This window comes from Hydra vulgaris, chromosome 13 (assembly GCF_038396675.1).
Source record: "Hydra vulgaris chromosome 13, alternate assembly HydraT2T_AEP".
NCBI classification, from domain to species: domain Eukaryota; kingdom Metazoa; phylum Cnidaria; class Hydrozoa; order Anthoathecata; family Hydridae; genus Hydra; species Hydra vulgaris.
Window position 1 is genome coordinate 56,597,501 of NC_088932.1, and position 12,999 is coordinate 56,610,499.

General features: G+C 27.8%; 1 protein-coding gene across 1 annotated transcript in view; it reads left to right on the forward strand.

The window, feature by feature from the left end:
* The window catches only part of LOC136089199 (tyrosine-protein kinase CSK-like), a 110,594-nt gene that overhangs the window by 54,880 nt on the left and 42,715 nt on the right, over window positions 1-12,999 (forward strand). Inside the window, exons 4-5 of the mRNA XM_065814923.1 lie at window positions 6,520-6,642; window positions 10,797-10,905. Of these exons, the coding sequence (XP_065670995.1) occupies window positions 6,520-6,642; window positions 10,797-10,905 (232 nt within the window). The remainder of the gene's footprint in view (window positions 1-6,519; window positions 6,643-10,796; window positions 10,906-12,999) is intronic.

The window sequence follows — 12,999 nt, forward strand, 5'->3', positions numbered from 1 at the left end:
CCAACCACAATGTTCAAAGGAGACCCTTGAGTAGCCAACTGAAACTTCTGTCCTCTACAAATATTTTCAGCTTCCATCTTGTGCTTAAGTATACCTGGCAACATACATAAATAAAATATGTTTATTATTTGGAATTTTAAATATGTATTTATATTAAAGAACAGCCTAATATACTTGCCTGAGGCTACCCGTTCTAAATATTTAGGTCCAAGCTGTTCTGCCGCTTCAATGAGATTGTTCACAGCTCTGCTCTCTGTACAGATATGAGCCACTCCTTGCACTAAATATTTTTGTTTGAAAACAAATGAACAAAATTTTTAATTAACTAAATATTTTATTAAGTACAATAAATTTTGTTATGTGAAGCATTATATATATGAAGCATTATATATATGAAAAAATAAAACAACAATAATAATAAAATTCTAACCTACAAAGCCAAAGCATGTTGAACATAGTCTGGAAGACTTTGCATGTTCAGAATCATTAGAAGCACTGATTTCATCAACAATGTCTTTGATATATGATGATCTTCTAAGATGCAATCTATCAATCTAAAATAATGGAAAAAATATTGATCAGTAAGTGATATTATTTTAGCATACTAAATGGTATTTTACTATACACTATGTAAGTTTAACTATATATACTATATAATTAAATTTTAAGCTTACACTGTAAACAGTAAATAAATAGTTAATAAATAAATAGTAATTAGTTGTTTATCTTATACAACCTTATATACATGTTTTGTATAACTAATATTTATATACTACAATGTAGTATATATGTAGTATGTATGTAGTATGTATGTAGTCTACATACATACATATTATACTCAAATACTTCCATGCATGTCATACTTAAACTAAGTATATGTATATACATATACTTATCGTGCTGTATATATAATATATAAAGTTATATACATTTTAAGTCTACGCATACAATAGAAAAACTGAAAGTTTTTTTAATAACACATGTATTATTTTTTAATACATGTATATGTATTAAAAACATGTACTAAGTAAATGTTGTAATAACATGTATTAAAAAAAAAATCTGTTCTATATTTTTAGTTAAGAAACTGTGTGATTGTAAATATAACAAAGTATTAACTAGAAATTAATAATAATTATTATACATAAAAAAACAGATTAACATGAATTTTACCTTGGATATCTTCACTATCCAGTTCCCTAGGTACTCCACCTTGTTCTTGTCGAGATCATAGAGGTTTCTGTGGGAATTGTTACAAATAACCTTGGGATAGTTGGTTACATCTAAACTATACTGACTCCAGACGAAAGTTTTTATCTTTGTTTCAATTGCTGGAGTGATCTTTTGAATTTTAGATGACTTTTTCCCGAACTGTGTAAGACAAACAGCACACGTTTTATGTAAACAGTCCGCGATTGTATATACAATTTAATAATTTCGCGGACTTTCAACCGAGTTTTCACCTAATTTATTAAGATTTTTATGGCTAAAAACAAATATTTTTGAGCAAATTTTTTTTGACTTTGTCCAATCACTCAGAAGTTTTAAATGTCATAAATGGTGTCTACTAATGTATACCCAACTATTGAAAAAGAAAAATCAGACCTGGGGAACAACTTAACCTGGCGGTCACTCTGGTCCACAGTGATAGCATTATTTTCTATTTTGTATAAAAAATAAAAAGTTCACAAATTAAAGTTTATACTACTGAAATTTATTGAATACTACTGAAATTTATTGAATACTACTGAAATTTATTGAATACTACTTAAATTTATTTATATAGTGCACTAAATAAAGTAATAAAGCAAGGTAATAAAAGTAATAAAAAAGGTAATAAAGCAAGAAATTACTTTTAAAGATTATAAAAGATATATATTTAAATTATCGAAAGATAAATATTTGTTAAAAAGTATATTTTTTATGATGAGTATAAATGTTTTTAAAACAATTTGTACAATTAATTTTATAAAAGCAACGAAAACGATTTTTTCAATAAACTTTTTGATGAATCCATAAATTTAATTAAATAGTCGCAAACATAACAAAGTAAATTTTTTTGTTATGCTATGTAAACTGTCTAATAAAATTTGATTACACTTAAATGCTTTTAAATTAAGTTTTAAAACACTATTAAATAAATTATCATAGAATATTAAATAAAAATGTTATTTATTTCAAAAGTATTTTTTTTTAATGAATTTTTTTTTTAAACAATTTGTATTCTTTATTTTATAAATGACAACAACGCATGCGTTGATAATTTAAATAAAGTTAGTCTTTTATTAAACAATAATTAGATATAAGTATTTTTTTATTTAAAAAAGTTTGCCTAATATTATAAAAACATTATAAAAGATCGAAGTTTTATAGTTTGTCACGTTGGTTTGAAAAGGTTATTAACTGAAACTTTTTGTATTAGGAGAATTTAAAAAATGTTTTTAAATTTTTTTAAATGTTTAATTCAAATTATTTATATTATTATTTTTTTATTTGTTCGAGTATTCTTTTTTTGATTGATATAAAAATACATAAATAAATAAAAAATAATCATATAAATAATTTTATTTAGACATTAAAAAAAAGAAAAAAAGATTTAATTGCTGTTCTCCTAATATAAAAAAAATCAGTTAGAAACTTGTCAAACCAACATAATGAGTTATTCCACCTTAACGTAATTGCAAAATACAATTGAAAATAATATTCTATTAGAGTTTTAGTCTTTCAGATTTATATTAGTTGATTTTTTTTTAGAGCTATAGGTTTTAATTTTTTTTTTAATTTCTCTTTCGTTAAGATTTCCTTCTTTTTTATATGTTTTAGCGTATTTAAAATTTTTTTCCTGTCTGTTTCTTTCAGCGCGTTTTAATTATATAAAAAGCCGTGGTCAAGCTTTCAAAAAAAAAATTGCTTGCTTGGTCATGATTGGAGTGCGATTGCTTGCTTTTCCTGTTTGCAACTGATATATGTATATATATATATATATATATATTTATATATATATATATATATATATATATATATATATATATATATATATATATATATATATATATATAAGTATTAAGTCAATAAACCTGATATACAGTAAATATAATATGTATATATATATATAAATATGTATATATATATATATATATATATATATATATATTTATATATTTATATATATATATATATATATATATATATATATATATATATATATATATATATATATATAAGTATTAAGTCAATAAACCTGATATACAGTTAATATTTATCATGGCCATATTGCTCATTATTATCTTTTATTTATCTTTGGTTACTTTGTCACAAAAAAATAAAATAAAAATAAAGTTTCAATTTACAGTGACTAAAGTTACGTCTCAGTTGTTTGTTTTTTAACTTTTTAAAGTCTTACCTATTGAGACATATTATAACGTAAAAAAAATCTAGATTTGAGATGTAACTAAATGAGGTCTTAAATACATTTTTAACTTTATATTCTGTCTTTATATTGGTTACACTTTAAAAAATTAAAAAAAAATTTGAGTTGTAATGTAACGTTAAAAAGTTAATATTTGTAACGTATTTTAATTATGTTTCAATTCTTAAATGTTACGTCTCAATTAGTCACACTTTTAAAAGTAATAAAACAAATAATTAGATTATTTAAGTAGATTAAATTGCATAAGTAATTTAATCTACTTAAGTAATCTACTTAACTTTTTGCAGCCATTCTAGAACTGATTGTTGATTGTTTCCACTGAACTCTGGAATTAACTTAAAATCGAATTTATCAGACATAGCTTGTTATTTCGCATTAAAAAATTATTGATAAATATATATAAAAAGTCTTTATAATTATATATAAAATAATTGCCGACCTCATTTTTCCTAATTCCAAGGGTTATATATATATATATATATATATTTATAAATATATACATAAATATATATAAATATATATATATATATATATATATATATATATATATATATATGTATATATATATATGTATATATATATATATATATATATATATATATATATATATATATATATATATATATATATATATATATATATATGTATATATATATATATATATATATATATATATATATATATACACACACATTTATATATATATATACATTTATATATATTTATATATATGTGTATATATGTATATATATTTATATATATGTGTATATATGTATATATATATATATATATATATATATATATATATATATATATATATATATATATATATATATATATATATATATATATATATACTTCTGTATTTATATTGCATATATACATTTGCATCACTCCAGCTTCCGTATCTAAAGTGGTTTTCTGCTAGGATTCTTCTACAGCATGCGGTCCAGACAACATAACTGTTTTTATCTTGCAGAAGTCTTTTCTAGAGCTGCTGTTTATACTTTCAAAACTATTTACAAATGCTTATCAGAGTCTTGTTTTCCAGCCTGCTGGAAAGCGACATCTTTTATTCCTATTTTCAAAATTTCTGGAGAGCAATCTGACTCGTCTAACTACCGTCCCATTAGTCTTCTTCCAATCGTAAGCAAGGTTTTTGATTCTTTAATTAACAAACACTTGAATCTAATAACTTACTTTCTGATCATCAATATGAATTTTGATGTTCTCATTTTACTGCTAACAGTAATAACCAATAGGTTTTATCGTGCATTAGATAGAGGTGAAGAGGTTAAGGCTATCGCTCTTGACATTTCTAAAGCTTTTAATAAAGTTTAGCATGCTGGACTTCTTCAAAAGCTTTCTTCTTACAGTGTGTCAGGTAACATCTTTAAGATTATTGAATCCTTCCTTACCAATCGTATATAAAAGTTGTCCTCGATGGACAGCATTCTTCTTCATATCCTGTCACTTAAGGGATTCCGCAAGGTTCTGTCTTTGGCCCTATACTCTTTTTAATTTACATTAATGATCTTCCGGATATTCTCACATCTAAGGTGGCATTGTTCACTAATGATACTACCATTTATTCTTATTTATCGTGATAAGAAGCCAACACTCTCTGATTGCTTGGAGGGGGCATTTGAGTTTGAAAAAGATCTCACTTCTGCTACAGCATGAGGCTCTCAGTGGCTGGTGAACTTTAGATAAAACCCAACTTTTATCAGCCAATGTTTATCGCAATAATTTAGATCTTCCTATATTTATGAATGGTAATGTACCTGATGAGTCATCTACCCTTCATCTTCTAGGATTAACACTTACTTCCAATCTTTCTTGGAAACCATATATTAAATCCATTGCAAAATTACCACCTGCTAGGTTGCATCTCTTAATTGTGCTTAACATTTTCTTACTCCAGACTCTATTTTTTATCTCTATAAATCTCAAATCTCTTCTTGTATGGAATATTGTTGCCATATCTAGGGCGGATCTTCTAATGATCCTTTCTCTTTTAGACTAGGTGCAAAAATGCATTGTAAACATAGTTGGACCTGCTCTTGCAGCCAACCTCCAAACACAATCACATTGTCGTAATATTGCTTCTCTTTCTCTTTTCTTCAAATACTATAATGGGCACTTTTTTTTTCCTTAAACATCAGTTCTTTGGAATTTGCTTCCTTCATCTTGGTTTCCTGACTCATATAATTTACAATATTGTAAGTTGTCTGTCAATCGTTATCTTGCTCTATAAACTTCATCCTTTCTCTTCCAGTAACTTCCATTTCTAATAGTGGTTGCTTGCAGCCTTGTTGGAAACGAAGATGTTGAAAAAAAAAAGAAAAGATTTTTAATATAAATTAAAATATAAAATTCTAAATTTTTTTATTTTTTCACATGACTGAAGCAAGATGACTTACTATGCATAATCTGTCTCCAATTTTATATCATTTTAAAAACTACCAACTACTCTATATATAAATAAACCAAAAATTAACACGCGTTTCCAAAAAAAAACACCCTAAAAATGTTACACTCGAAGGACACCATCCTTTAATAATAATTGGTAGTGTGGTATTTGCTTATGTTCAAAAACACCCTGGACCATTATAAACACGCTAGAGCTTTAAAGACACCTTAGACCTTTATAAATATATAAGAGCTTTATTACAAAAACAATAAAAAATAATATCTGTTATATCCTGTTAAATAAATCACATGACTGGATATAGGATAGTAAAATACTTGGTATATTTAGCTTGTTATTCAGCTTGATATTCAATCTGGTATATCTCTAGTATACATATAAAATTAAACTTATAAATAAAGAAAAAGATGATCAATATTCAAGCAGCCAACTATATGTAGTCAATGACTGCTCTGAATGGGCAATTAAGCTTGTATGAGAGTTGGGTAATTCTGTTTACAATGAAGAATGGCTGTAGGCTTAGCCTCAGTCATGTTTTATCAAGCCCACAACAATTATCAGTCTTCTTTAGTTTCTATTTATGAATTAGATTTAGTCCAGTTAGATATTGTTACTATATTGGGACTCATTTTAAAAACAATGTAAACATTATTTTTAGTTGGTTTTTTGGTAAAATTACAAGAGAAAAAGCTGAAGAGTTACTTACACCACGAGAAGTTGGATTATTTCTTGTCAGAGAAAGTACTAATTTTCCGGGTGATTATACACTCTGTGTTGTTAGGTATGTTTTATGTTTACACACCAACTTAGATATTCTCCATTAGTTTTACACACTTGTTTGATGTTCTTTATTAGTCTTACACGCTTGTTAGATGTTCTTTGTTAGTCTTACACACTTGTTAGATATTCTTTATTAGTCTTACACACACGTTAGATGTTCTTTGTTAGTCTTACACACACGTTAGATGTTCTTTATTAGTCTTACACACTTGTTTAGTATGTTTTATGTTAACACAACTTGTGTTGTTAAGTATGTTTTATGTTGAAAATATCTGTGTTGTTAGGTAGGGTAGGGTGGGGCAAGATGCCCCCCTTAACAAACTTTAGCGTATATAACAAATACTTTTACATTTTCTTGTAATTTTTTTTTTTAATATCAAAGTCTACTTATAAGAGAAGACAATGGTAAGATAAAATAACTACTTTATTACTGGTGATAAACTTTAAAATTAAAAAAACTAATAATTGTGCAAGGAGACATCTTGCCCCAGCTGTGGGGCAAGATGCTCCAAAGAGTGCATCTTGCCCCAAACCTAAACAGTTGTTAAAAATAACTATCAGTTAAAATAAAAGCTATTAATAGTTCTTTATTAATACTCTTTACATTTTATTAAAATAACTGAAATATAAACACTGCAATTATTCTATGCAATTGTCTTGAAGATAAATAACTTTTTTTAATTTATATCACTAACATAAATGTTCAAATAACATATACATGATTATGATTCACTGTAGTAGCATAAGTCTGAATCATCTGGACCACATGAAAAGTGGTACCAAGATGTACATTTACTACATTGTGTCCAATCATCAAATGGTGGCACATTGTATGGACAAGAGCATATGGTGCATAGAGTTGTATCAGTGAATAATATTTCAGAGGCAGAAACCATATTTTTCTTCTTTTTCATTTGTTTCTTTATGCCATTAGGTCTTTCTGCTTTCTGCTTTTCAGGCTTTTTCACCTTTTTTGTCTTCAAATTTATTGATTTCATTTTTTGCTTGATCACCTTATTAAGTGCAGCCTTTTCTTTACGCAATATGGCTGCTTGTTGCTTTTTTTTTTCATTGTTTTCATGCTCTTCTAGTCGCTTCTTGAAAGGTGAAGAAGTAAGGTTTTCAGCTGACTCTGTCTTTCTCTTTCGTTGTCTTAAAACAGGAATTTTGGGACGTGGAGAAATCTTTTCCAAAATATTTAAGGGAGAATTAAGGCCAAGATACTCATCAACAATTGGCAAAACTGCATCATCAACAGCCTTCAATTTTGCAGCAGTAGTTGTTGTGCTCATGACATTTGCCAACTGTACAAGTGCAACAAGAGGCAAATTAGGCAATTCACTAGATTGCTGACAGATTTTCAATGGCTCAGCTTCATTAGTGAGCAAAGCTGCTTCAAAGGCTTCATCATTAAAAATAAGGTCATTTATTGGGTACAAACCAGAGCATCTAAAACCATTGATTGCTTTGTCAATGTTTGCAGTAAAGTTGGAGGCAGTTGCAAAAATACCTGCCATGTCAAAAAATGAAATTCTACGCCCCTGATGTGATAACATCCAGTTGCTTGCTGCTGTATTGTAGCCAACTTTTAATGGTTTAAAAAATGTACGATCTAAAGGTTGCATCTTGTGTGTACAATGAGGTGGAAGAGTTATGAGATGGATCCCATTGTCACGACAAAAGTTAATGGCCTCAAGTGTTTTGTGACTGTGATGACCATCAAGTACAATTAATTGCTCATTAGTTTTAGATGCATGAGTCACAGCAACAAAATGTGTTAACCATTCAATGAATAAAGATGAATCAGTCCATCCACTGGAGCTAACTCTAATAATTGAGCCTGAAGGTGCACCAACAGCCAGCCTATCAGTCATTGGCTTACGGGGAAATATAAATAAGGGTGGGACATAAGTGCCACTTGCACTCATTGCACACACAACTGTCACAATAGCACCTCTTTCTCCACTAGTTATTTTCGAAACTTGTCGTTTGCTTTTCGTTGCAATTATTTTTCCTGGCTTATGGACATTTGTGATTCCAGATTCATCCATATTCCAGAGCTGTTTGGCTGAAAACTTATGTTCCTCAAATAATGACTTGTATACTGAAAAAAACTGATTTACTTTTGGTTTATTGAAGCCAATGGCTCTGCTTATACTGGTGGCTTGTGGAGTTCGAATAGAAAGTTGTGGATTGCGAGACATGAATCCTCGCAGCCAATCCACTCCTGCCATTTTTGACTCTTTATTAAAAGGATTATCAATTCCCATTTGCTTAGCAAAATCATATGCTAGGCGATGCACATCTATTGTTGTCAAGCCAAATAATGCTGTTTCCATAATCTGAACTTGTGTAACAATCTTTAATTCAAATTCTTTACTAAAAACAGAAAATTTTCCACCCAGAGACAAACCACCAGCTACTTTTACTTTTCCATCTCGATGACGTTGTAATGTTTTTTTATTAATACTAAATTCTGATGCAACATTCTTTAGACTGCAGCCCATCTTTATTACATCTAATGCTGACTTTATTCTATCATTTGTTGCACCTCTCTGTGTTTTTCGCACATAATTTCTCACCATTATTTGAAATATTTAAATATGTATCTAAAGAAATATTAAAACCTTAAAATTTTAATTATATAAACATACCAACACATACACAGTATTATATAATTATTCAATACATTATTATTTTATACATTACATAACATCTATAAATTAACTCTCTTTGAGTTAAATAAGAACTTACTAAAGTTACATGTACATACAAAATTACTCAAGATTATTAACAATAACACGATGTTGCAATTATTAATGATGTTGCATGCTAAACACAGCTCCTTTTAGTAGAAATTGTATTATGTGCATGTAATAATATATGAAGTTGTATTAATACAACTTCATTCAGCTGAATGCAATGCATATTTGTAAAAGTTTTACAAATATGTATTGAATTGCAGCAATAGCATGTGATACAGCTTCATTTTACTTAGCATATACATTATAACATTTACTTAATATATAAAATTATTTTAAAAAGCTATTTATAAATATGTATAATAGTTATCAACATATAAACCAACATATAAACATTGTCAATAACTAAATTAGTAAACGTTTTTATGTTCTAAACACACTTTAAAAATGGTAGAAATTCCGTAAAACCACGGCGCAAGAAGCTCTTTGAGGGCATCTTACCCCACGTAACCGAGGACATCTTGCCTCATCTGTAGTGAGTGCAAGTTTAATACAAATAAAATTAATTTTATTGCTAAGTTATAAAATTTCTTGACTATATATTATTATGGGATAAATTCTCTATAAAACAACACATTTCTTACCTTAATCGCATAAGTATTGCCAATCCAATAAACATTCAAAATTAGAAGCAACTTACTAACAAAATACTCCAAAAAGTAATAAACCAATTTAAACCTCACCTACCAGCAATATTAAAAACATTTTTTATTCCACGATTTTGTTTTAACTTTATGAATAGTATTATAGAGGGATAAAACATTACCGTCCTATGATACTCTCACATAAGCAAAAAGACTTCTTGCCCCACGGGTCATCTTGCCCCACCCTACCCTATGTCTTATGTTTACTGATATGTTAATAAGAAGGTATGTGTTAATAATGCGGTAGTGGTGTAGTGGTAAAGCGCTCGCTTCATAAGTGAGAGGTTCCGAGTTCGATCCCCACCACGTCCCTGGTAGTACCGCGCTCAACTTGTTTCTCTGCGCAGCGGCCTTGTCCGTCAAAGCTCGTGTTTTGGAGTAATAGAGTGGAGAGAGGGTTATAACCACTATTAAGTAGCCTCCTCATCTGTAGTGGCCTTCTCGGCCTTGGGGAGGTGAATAACAAAAAAAAAAAATAAAAAAAATAATGTGTATTTATAGATATGATATTTTTTTAATTGATTTTTTTTCTTACTTTTATTTATCTAAATGATCTTTTATTTTCTTGTTAATTTTCGTTATTGTTGTGGATTTTTTTAAATTATAATTGCTGTTAATTTTTGCTTTGTGAAGTTTACTACTTTCTTCTTAAAGTCTTTTATAAAAGTTCAGCCAAAACGTAAAATAAAAAACAGATTTTTTCCAAATATTTTTCTTAGTGAAGATTTTAATGAAGATTTTTTTTATAGTCCACAAAATAATGAAAAGGTTGAGCATTATCGTGTAATCTCAACAAATGATAATCGAGTTACAGTAGACGAAGAGGCTTTTTTTCCTACTTTAATTGAATTGATAAAGGTTAATTTAATATTTTTAAAAATAAAATTTTTATATATTTATATGTGTTTAGATATGTATTTATAACTATTATGTTTATTATTTTTAATGTATGTAATATTTATAATATTATTAAATATCGATAATATACTATAATATTATATATCTATGAATAAATTCTTAGTCTTATCATCTGTAGTGGCCTTCTTGGCCTTGGGGAGGTAAATTACAAAAAAAAAAAAAAATTTTTTTTAAATTAAAAAATAAATCTCAAAAATAAAGCAAAAATGTTGTAATATAATAAACAAATTTCTCAATAGAAGTTAGTCTAGCCCAAAAAATCTCACTTTATAAGCTGAATTAATTTAGCTGATAATAGAGTTTTAGATTAGTTAAAACTTATAAGCTAAATTATTTGGTTTATAATTCCGTTTTAGATTAAAACTTATAGAAAAATTCTAATTACAGTTTTATTATAATGTCTTTTTAACTTGGTCAGTTTAAACTAAAAACAATTTTTTAAAAAAATTTTATTTTAGGTGCCCCAAGTAGTCCTTACGGTCTTATCACAGAGCACTGCGAAAGAGCATTTGATAGGAAGTTTACGCCTCCTTCCTTACCTATATCATAAAACTTGCCCAGAGGTGGCGTTGACTCACAAATCTCTAACTTTTGAAGCAAGCGCGCTAAACCACTGCGATACAGCTGCTCAATTTAAACAATATTTTAATTTAATAAAAACCTTTTTCAACTTAAAGTTATTTGTAAAGTTGTAAGTTATAAAATTCAAGATGTCACGAGAGACGCTAGCTCCTTAGAGCAGCGTCCATTATAGTATTTGTAAAAAAAGAGAAAGTGAAGCAAGATTAGAATGATGTGACAATGGTTGAAGTTTGGCTGCAAGAGTAGGTTTAATTATGTTTACAATGCGATTTTGCACTTTGTCTAAAAAAGAAATGGCATCATTGAAAGATCTGCTCCAGTTATGTATTCCATACAACGATGGATTAGAGATTTATAGAGATAAAGAATAAAATCTGGATAAGGAAGTGGCGAGCAAAATTATTCAAATATTCTAAAAAAAATGTTTGAATATTGAGTAAAACACGTAAATATAAAGTATTCAAATGCCCAATTAGGATAGCTTATTCTTTATATTAAATATTTTTATTCCTTAAAAAACATAAAGATATTTTTAGTGTTTATTATAATTCCATAAAATATTAATGTATATCAACATATGTAATAAAAATAAATGACGATGTTTCTATAAATTAATTTTATGAAAATATACTTGATGAAAATATATTTTAAAAATATATCTTCCTGATAAATCATATCATCAGTTTGAAAATTGTTGAAAATTGATGTTGAAGGCATCAATAATAGAAGCAGGTCTGTTGTAACATGCTCCGGTGGATCCACAACTACTTTATGGAATCATATTTTGCGTCATGGAATTACTATCACGTCTTGGTTCTCCAGTCCTTCGACTGGAGAACCAAGCAGCAACTCAAATTCACCATCGGATAAAATAATTAAAATCATGGGCAGTTATTTACAAAAAATAAATTGTAGCTGATCTAGCTACAGATGGTGTTCAATTACCACAATAAATAACAACAAATTTATTCGCTCATCAATTCAACAAAGAGGAAATCATCCTAAAAGTCCAATAGCTGATTAATTTAATCCATTTTAATATTTTTCTCATAAAAAGGAAGCGATGAAACAAGAAATTATCGAAAAAGTTCAATAGGGACATAAATTCAGCTTAACGCATAATGAATACACATTTTTGAGGCACAGAATCATTAGTGTCAACCTGCATGAAAGGGAATGAAAGAATACCTATAAAACTGGCATCATTAGGATTTATGGTTCCTGTTTAACTGAAAGTTTGCGATAATGTGACATGCTATACAAAAAAAATATATACACAAACGTACCAGTTTCAGAGGAAATGGACATTGATCCTTAGAATAGGATGAACATGGAATTTACAATGATAATTTTAGTTTTGAACCAGTAAACAGTGACAATAATGTCACCAGTTTGTAATCAAATTTTTCTGAAGAAAGTTTCTTTGGAATTTGGTAAAGAAATCAAACTGCA